Source organism: Rosa rugosa, chromosome 1 (genome assembly GCF_958449725.1).
Source record: "Rosa rugosa chromosome 1, drRosRugo1.1, whole genome shotgun sequence".
Classification (NCBI taxonomy): Eukaryota; Viridiplantae; Streptophyta; class Magnoliopsida; order Rosales; family Rosaceae; genus Rosa; species Rosa rugosa.
Genome location: NC_084820.1, coordinates 18,652,213 through 18,661,892, shown reverse-complemented (window position 1 = coordinate 18,661,892; position 9,680 = coordinate 18,652,213). Strand labels below are relative to the sequence as shown.

At 38.9% G+C, this 9,680-nt stretch overlaps 1 protein-coding gene across 1 annotated transcript; it reads right to left on the bottom strand.

The window, feature by feature from the left end:
* Positions 1-3,051: 3,051 nt before the first annotated feature.
* LOC133718229 (uncharacterized) lies at positions 3,052-8,191 on the bottom strand. The gene is made up of 8 exons (XM_062145083.1): positions 7,416-8,191; positions 7,066-7,316; positions 6,902-7,011; positions 6,528-6,838; positions 4,724-4,937; positions 4,332-4,497; positions 3,452-4,196; positions 3,052-3,376 (listed from the first exon to the last, which is right to left on the bottom strand). The coding sequence occupies exons 1-8, from the start codon at positions 8,189-8,191 to the stop codon at positions 3,052-3,054; spliced, it is 2,898 nt and encodes a 965-aa protein (XP_062001067.1).
* Positions 8,192-9,680: the final 1,489 nt, after the last annotated feature.

Genomic DNA, 9,680 nt, shown 5'->3' with positions numbered 1-9,680 from the left:
GATCCATTGTTCCATTGTAACATTAGTTCAAAGTCAACTACTAGCTTAAAGCATGACAGAGAGCACACATCCACATTAGCCTAAACCATCTAAAGCAAAATAAGGCTAAACCATCTAAGTCAAAATAAGGCTTCTTCTCCCCCTTTTTTGGATAGGTATGCCAAAGCTCACGAAGAAGCTGCAATAGCATCGCGAAGAGAGTGAAGCTCCCCCTCAAGGTGATCCACTCTCTGAAGAAGAGCACCCACGTCAGTTTGAAGCTGATCCAACTTGCGGTTCACCACCGTGAAATGTTCAAGCAAAGTCCGAGAGATAGAAGTGATGTCAACAGAGATACCCTTGGTCTTGCTTTGACTAGAGCTGCGAAGGAGAGAACTCCGAGAGAAAACTTTCAAAGGAGGCGAGGCTGTAGCTGGAGCCTTGAGGCGCCGAACGGTGTGCTTGATGCGAGCCATGGGGAGAGGAAGGAGAGAGAGAAGGTGGCCTCGAGAGGGAAGTGAGAAATTTTGGGGAAAAATTAACCTAGCTAACACACTTAAAACACACGGTGAAAAAGGAAATAAATAACAAGTAATTTTTTTTTTTTTTTGTTAAGTGTGAGTTAGTACAAGGTAGACCCAGAGACCAGAAACCCACAAGAGTAACTACAAAAAAGCAAGGGGAAGCAAATAGAATGCGGCAAAGTGACCAAGTCCTGAAACTCCCTCTTAATTTAATATGGTATGAGTAATGCAAACATGATATGCAAACACACAATGATGTTGGGCTGTATCCACTGGCAATAACATCCTGAATTTGCATAGCTTTTCCAACAAGAGCAACACCACTTAACCAGAAATAAGAGTGCAACAAGATGAGTTTGCACGAGTGAAGGTATTCCGACAATCACAAGGTAAAATAGAGGATGAACGAGTATTCTATACCGCTTGTGGTGTAGAGTGAACATATCTCAAGATGGGGTGTGAAGTATTTGTGGAAACCTAAAAAGCAAAGGTCACATATGAAACACATTTAAGCACATAAACTTTATTCCCCCTTATAACACCGTGTGGGCATGATTTGGAATTTTTCTTTTTGCCTTTCACACAACATAACTATTTTTGTTTAATAAGACTAAGACCCATGTAACGAGTATTATGCCAGCAGCTCCCAAGTCAGATGACTTTAGGGTACTAGATGTAACAAGGACACCCCACAGAGCACATCTACTCAAGTCAATAGTCTCACAATCCACCGGGGGACCAAACCATTCCCGTTTCTTCCCAATCCTCATATCGTTCGTCACGACCGAGGCCTGTTTACTTTGGGAATAGCCTGGCCATGCTCCATAAACCAACTACATTTTTTTTTTTATATCAAGGAGCAATCAACATGAATAATTTTGTACATGAGCAATTTGAACAAGCCAACCATCAATTAAGACGTACCACCACTTAGAGTATGTGTGCATGTGAGGTTTCAAGATTGTAGAGAATATGTTGTTCAAACTCACAAGTACATAGTGATGTAAGGACAAGTTCAACACGTGCTAGGCACCCTATTGCACACAGATTTAAGGAAGAAACATGGCCCTTGTCAATCTAAGTTCAAATCAGCTGTCAGACACTTGGGGATACAAGCCATGATTTCAATCCTGAAGTTCTAGAAACTGAACTTAACAATGCATAAACGAAAAGAAAAATGCACCTATGCTACCATGAAGACATACAAAATGAATGCATGCTGATATATGGAAATTAAGTAAGAGTTTCAGAACTTAGAACACCAATGGCACTTCTAAGTGATTCAAATCGTGCATTATCCAATGGTTTTGTGAATAAGTCTGCTAATTGATATTCAGTGGGAACAAATGCAAGTTCAAGTATTTCTTTCTCAACTAAGTCTCGGATAAAGTGATATCTCATGTCAATATGCTTAGTGCGAGAGTGCTGCACTGGATTTTTGGAAATATTGATAGCACTTGAGTTATCACAAAATATGGTCAACTTACCTTGGGAAATTCCGTAGTCACGAAGCATTTGCTTCATCCATAACATCTGAGTACAACAGCTACCTGCAGCCACATACTCTGCTTCAGCGGTGGAAAGTGATATACAATTTTGCTTCTTGCTATGCCAGGGCACCATGTTGTTTCCCACAAAGAAGAAACCACCAGATGTACTTTTCCGATCTTTCAAGTTTCCTTCCCAATCTGCATCTGAATAACCTGCAATTTCAACGTTAGTATCAAAGGTAAAGTAGATGCCACAATTCACTGTACCTGAGACATAACGTATAATCCTTTTCACTGCCTCCAAATGAGATTCCTTCGGATTTGCCTGAAAACGAGCACAAATTCCAACACAATAGGATATGTCAGGCCTACTAGCAGTGAGATAAAGAAGACTGCCAATCATACTCCTAGAGAGTTTGATCAACAAACTTACCTGTGAGATCCTCACTAAGTTCGGTACTTGTACTCATTGGATTAGTGACAATTTTTGTAGATTCAAGGCCAAACTTTTTCACAAGATTCTCATCATATTTAGTTTGTGACAGAAACATACCTGCTTTCAGTTGACGAACTTGTAGACCTAGAAAGTAATTTAGCTCCCCACACATGCTCATCTCAAATTCACTTTCCATAATGTTAGTAAATTCTTTAACACAAGCATCAGAGGTAGAGCTAAATATGATATCATCAACATAAACCTGAGCAATCATGACATGGTTTTTATCCCTTTTGACAAACAAAGTTTTATCTACGGAACCTCTATGGTATCCTTTACTCACTAGGTAGGCAGATAAACGCTCATACCAAGCTCTTGGAGCCTGTTTCAAACCATACAAAGCCTTTTTAAGTCTATACACATGATCAGGTTTACAAGGGTCTATGAATCCCTGAGGCTGTTCAACATAAACTTCTTCTTGCAAGACACCATTTAAAAAGGCACTTTTTACATCCATTTGGTACAACTTAAACTTAAGATGACAAGCAATAGCAAGAAGAAGTCTAACAGATTCAAGCCTTGCAACAGGGGCAAAGGTTTCATCAAAATCAAGTCCTTCAACCTATGTGTACCCTTGAGCAACAAGCCTAGCTTTATTCCTAGTAACATTACCATGCTCATCACTTTTATTTCGAAAAATCCATTTGGTACCAATAACATTGAATTCACTAGGCCTAGGAACAAGATACCACACATCATTTCTTGTAAACTGATTCAATTCATCATGCATGGCGTTTATCCAATCATCATCATTCAAAGCCTCTTTAACATTCTTGGGTTCAATAAGTGAGACAAAACCACAATTGGAAATTATGTTTATGTTCACTTCATTTTCAGTCAGAAAACAAACAAGAGCAGAATCAATACTAACCTGGGATGCAGCTTGTCTGCGTGTTTGAATTCTCCCATGTAAGTCCCCAATAACATCATGAGTGGAGTGATCTTTCTAAACTTGTTTGAACCCTGTTCTCTGAACTGGTGGAGGATCAAAAATAGGATCATTTGATGAATCATCCGTTTCTTCATTCAGTTCCACATTTACTCGGCTTCCTGAAGGTTGATCCTCATCTAGATTAACCTGAACAGTACTCACAGCACAATCATCAATAGATACATTATAGGATTCCATTACAGACCAGATTTGCTTGTTGTACACCCTGTAAGCTCTACTATCCAAAGAATAACCAAGAAATATGCTTTTATCGCTCCTAGCATCAAATTCACCTAGATATTCTCTATCTCTATAAATATAGCAAGGAGAGCCAAAGACACGAAGATGACTTACATTGGGTTTCTTACCTTTCCATAGCTCATATGGAGTTTTGGTAGTATCTGGTCTCAAAAATGCACGATTTGCAGTATAGCAAGCGGTGCTAATTGCTTCGGCCCAAAGGTTTGGAGTAAGTCCAGCTGAGTGTAGCATCACTCTTCCCATGTCTAGCAATACCCTGTTCTTTCTCTCAACTACACCATTCTGTTGTGGGGTAATTGGAGCTGAAAACTCATGTGAAATTCCATGCTCAAGGAAAAAATCAGCAAACAAAGCATTTTTAAATTCAGTTCCATTATCAGTCCTAACTCTAACAATGCATAAGTTTGAGGAATGTTTTTCATTTGTTATTCTTTTGCACAATCCCTTAAAGCTTTCAAATGTATCACTCTTCTCTCCAAGGAAATTTACCCAAGTAAAACGTGAGAAGTTATCAACTACAACCAAAATGTATTTCTTACCACCCATGCTTTCGGTTTATGAAGGTCCAACAAGGTCCATATGCATAAGTTCCAATGGATGAGTTGTAGTGGATGAATTGATTGCTCCATGTGATGCATGAGTTTGCTTACCTGCCTTGAAACCGTCACACATCTTGTCTGGCTTACCACTCAGAGAAGGCATACCTCTTACACTTTCCTTGTGTGAAAGTTTCAGCAAGTCTTGAAAATTTACATGCCCCAGACGCCTATGCCAGAGTTCAAGAACATCATTTGATGTCTTGGCTTTCAAACATGTCTGCACTTCAACAGATTTATTAGCATGTACATGATAACAATTATCTTTAGAGCGCAAACTACCCATAATATTTTTGCCATTGTTATCAGTAACAATACATCTTGTTTTATTGAAATTTACATCCTCATAATCATCAGCTAATTGACTAACACTTATGAGATTTGCATGAAGTCCTTCAACAAACACTTATGACATTTTGGAGATTAGGAATACCTGAAGTATTTACCGTTCCCTTACCCATTACCGTTGCCTTTTTTCCATCTCCAAAAGTGACTAATCCACTTGTAAACTCACTGGAAAAGGACACAAACCAACTCTTTTCACCGGTCATGTGTCTTGAGCAATCGCTATCAATGTACCAAACATCACCTTTCTTATCTGCAAGTGCAGTCAAAGCCACAAGACAAGTGGCTTCCACATGTTCAAACTCATTGCTGGAACTGTAAGATGAAAGCAAACACGTTGCATCAATACATTCAGAAGATATGTCATTGTTGACACCCAAATTTCCACGAGTTCAAATTTAATAAGTGACACGTGAAGAAGGTGAGTCATCAACCTCATAACCTAGTTGGGCCTTCAAACAAGCCCATTTCATGCCAAAAGGAAGCCTTCTAGTTAGCAAGAGATACAACAAGCCCAAATTCTCAAACAACTAATGTGCCTCTTCAAAGCAGCCGACACGCTTAATTACCACGCAATACACGTAGGCCCAAGCTACGTTTGGGGCTTATACGTCGGGATATGGTGTGGAAGGTAACGGATCTTGTGAGGCCCATTGTTACGATAAGGCCCATCGATAATTTTGGACTTGGGAACCAAAATTCATGCTTGATGGACCAAAATCTTAACATGGGCTAGTAGAGAGATGAAAGCAGGCCTAGCAAAGCTTAAAGCCCACCAAAGCCATTCTCTCACCCAATGTCCATTACACCAGCCTTTAGCCCAAAGACTGTTGAACCATCTTCTTCCCTAAACCAGAAATGCGTGTTGTCAAAGTTGCTGCTGGGATTGGTGCTTCACCATTTTTGGCAAGAACCCAGAATCCATGGAGAAACTCTCTGATTCATATGCCCAGCAATCCTTGTTTCAATTTCCAATAGCCCTCTAACTCTGTGATCACAAGTTTCAATACCAGAAATTGAGGAACTAAAATCTTCAAAAGATCACAGCAGCACAAATTTTGGAGGATCACCCCTAAACCTGTGCCACTGCCCTTCAGTCTCCTAGCTTAAAGAAATTTCCATAGCTTTCACAATTTATCTTCCCAAAATTGAGAGTGGTCTCTAAAAACCCTCAGCCCTTGTCACCAACCTTCTTCTTCCACCTTCGCTATAAAAAGCTGGTCTGCTGCTGTTGGAAACCGGGCCAGAACAACCCAGAAACATCAAGCAAGAGATCAAGCTCTATCTCTGAATTCCTAGCCATCAATTCTTCCCAATCAACCTTAACCCAAAGCCCAGAAATCATGTCATTGCTGGAACTCTCTCTCTCTGCTAAACTCCCAGGCATCTAGCTCCCACACCATATCCACCTAAAAGTTCTGTTTGAATTAATTCCAGTTGCTGCTGTTATCACCTGGGCCAATCGCTGCTGGTATCTTCAAGCCAAAAAGCTGCTGTTACCATCCAGCTAGTCACAACGAAGTTGTTCTCAGGTTCAACCTTTGTTCAATTTCGGGCCTAGTCTCGCTTAATCAAGAGGGCCCTGCTGCAAAGGTTCAAAACACAAAATAGCCCTCACAGTCATAATTATCAATCTTAGTTGAGAAGCATTTGGGTCCTTTCTTAACCCAAGTCTGTTTTGTTTTCGTTTCCAGATCCACGGGGATTGAAGCCAGCTTTGCAATCCTGGCGATCAGGTTCAGACCTTCTTTCAACTCAGCTTGCAACGAGGCATGTGAGTTAACTCCCAATGTTCTTCTCTGATTTTGAGTGACCCTACGAAGTATGTTGCACCTAGGACGTATATGTCCTAATTTTCCACAATAATGACAAGTAGGAATTAAATTTTTGGGGTTGAGAACATACCTAGGCTGACGCACAGAGGTGCGCTTGTCAGAACTTACCGAAAGATTTTTCTGATGTGAATGAATGACTTTATGAGGTTCTGTTCTTTCAGCCAACTTGGAGCCAGATGGTTTGTCACTAGAGCTTTGTGAATTGCTTGATGAGCTCTCACCTTCCACACTTTTTACAAAAATCAAAGGTTTGCATGACTCACCATTATATCCTAATCCTTCCTTATTACCATAGGCTTTGCCAATTCCCATCATCTTAGAGACTTTTTCAGACCCTATAGAGAATTTGTTAAAGCTCTCCTTGACCCTCAATAATTCTTCCTACAATTTTTCATTCTCAAGGGTTAGAGAAACATTTAAGGAGGATTGAGCCTTTATTTCAACCTGCAAAACCTTGATTTTGTTAATAAGCTCCTCATGCTCCTTGTTCCAGTCTTGAGACTTGGACTTTCCCTGCAAAACTTTAATCTTATCAACAAGGTCAGTTCGTTCGTCTTCCCATTTTTTCAAAGATAATTCAAAGTTTTACTCAATTTTTTCTTTCTCACTCCTTAAGAATTCAATTTCCTCTTTGAGTTTATTATTTTTCTTAAGAACAATTCTTGAGGCATTGTACAATTGCTTGCATTTTTCATTTGTTTCTTCATCAAAAAAGTCATCTTCTAAATCAGAAACATCAGACAATTCAGAATTAAAGGAGGAAGTAAGAGCAAGATTTACCTCTTCACCATCGGATTGAGTGTTATCATCACTGTCACTCCAAGTAGACTTTAATGCCTTGTTACCACGCAAATTGTACCTCTTATTGCCACAATCGGCAGCAAGATGTCCAATTCCACCACACTCAAAACATTTTGGTTTTTCAGGAAAATTTTTCTTTTGAGGAAATTTAGCAAACTTTGGATTTTTGTCAAAACGATTTTCAGACATTTGATCCCTCTTTGAATTAGAAAGTTTTTTCGAAGTCCCTGAAGAATTTTTGTTTTTCAAAAAATTCTTAAATTCTTTAGTTAGCAAGGCTAAATCAACAGAATCATCAATAACTTCTTTCTTTTTGATAGAAGAAAATGCAACACTTTTTACCTTCTTTTCAGGTTTGAGTCGCATCTCAAAAGTTTTGAGATTTCCTACCAGTTCATCCAAAGTGTATGTGTCAAGGTCTTGAGCTTCCTCGATGGCAATCTGCTTGGCTTGGAATTTTGAAGGAAGAGCCCTGAGAAACTTCTTGACAATTCGGTGCTCCTCAAATGGATCATCAAGGCTGCGGCATTGGCTTGTAACATTGAGAAGTCGAGCATGAAAGTCATCAACCAATTCATCTTCCTCCATGGTCATGTTTTCAAATTCCAATACAAGTCTTTGAAGCTTCTGACCTCTAACCTTCTTGTTTCCCTCATACGTGACTTGAAGCAAGTCCCAAGCTTCTTTGGCTGTGTCACAATGACTAATTCTCATTCTCTCCTTTTTGGACAAGGCTGTGAATAGTGAATTTCTAGCCTTAAAATCACAATTTATGTTACGAACTTCCTCTTCTGTCCATTCCTTTCTAGGTTTAAGAATTCTTGCAGATGACCCTTCCACTTTCTTTGACTCTTCGGACTTGGTTGGGTATTCCCATCCATTCTCAACAACATTCCACATGTTTTCATCCTGAGAGTAGAGAAACGCTCTCATCATAATCTTCCATTGTGAATAGTCTTCACCGTCAAACAAAGGCGGGTAATTTATAGAACTAGAGGCCCTGTGTCACGTTCACGTTCCATCCTTGACCACGGATCAACTAAAAAACTTTAGAACCCGCTCTGATGCCAAGTGAAAATACAAGGACAAAATGTGACTTTCTGGAGAATGGGGATTGCAGTACACTGATCAATCCTTACTGGGCAGCAGAAACCAAAATAACAAACTAGACACCAGATTTTGGTTATGCAGTGAAAACCTCAAATATGAGATTAAAAACACTGCGGGGCTCTTACTCTTGAGAACCCAAAATAATAATCATCTTATTCAAAAGGATATGTTCTTGTACAAACTTGTATAGCACTTACTCGGCTATAAGATTTAGACAAAAGCTAACTCTAAGTTTGTCTTCCTTCTAGAACTCCTTCACTTGAATGATCTTCAAATCTTGTTCTTCTTTCTTCATAGTCTCTCTACTAATCTCGAGAGAGTATTATGCATATGAAACTATGATCACAAACACTTATACATGGACCAAGTGTTTTGACTCTTTGTGAAGACACAAACTCAAACAAACATGCAAGACCCTATCACAAATTCTTGCGTTTCTGAATGTGTGCAGCATACCGTGTATTTCTTCAGCTAATATAATAGACCTGCGGCAACTACTCAATGAAACAGAAACAACCCTAATTAGACTTCTATTAGGAAAGAGCTTTTAATCCAAGATATCCACAAAATCCTAGAATACCTAGGACTTAAAAACTACCCTTTTATTTATCAGAGAAAATCTTTTAAGAATGTAATTCCATAAAGCCCAAAACCAACTTCCTGAAAACTGACTCCACATAAAACTGACTCAGATGCAAATGCATGTATACCTGATTCTCCGAGATCAGTAAAGGGACTCTTTGTATGGGAATGCCAATCCGACAGGTACAAGAGTCGTTGTACCTACACATTATTATATATTAAGAGCAAGTTTGCATACATAATTGTTTTTCTGTTGATACAGTTTGCGTCTTATTGAGATACGTACACAAACCTCAATAACACGGCCAATTATGAGAATTTAGAGATCTGGTACGAAAATTTAACTAAAGTTTTAGGTTTATTGCATAATGATTTAAAACAAAATTGTTCTGGTTTTTTCACTTTTGCGCGTTTCATTTTCATGTAGGAGGCATCAAATAATTATGCAAGTAAGTTCTGCTATTGAGAGTAAGGCGCAGCTTCGGGTCTGTGTTGGATTTTAGTTTGTTCTCAGTAGATAATTCATAATTTTTTTTTCTCTTTGCATATGCCTCTTTGCTAGAGATCCCAAATTCATATACCAAATGATGTGGCAAGCACCACCTCATCAATATCATTATGAAATTTCAATGACATGGATTTGTCTGTTTAATAAAAAACACAAATTGTTGAAAAAGAAAATTATTTACGAATCCTTTTTTTTTTTTTTTGATCGGGCAAATCCTAATTT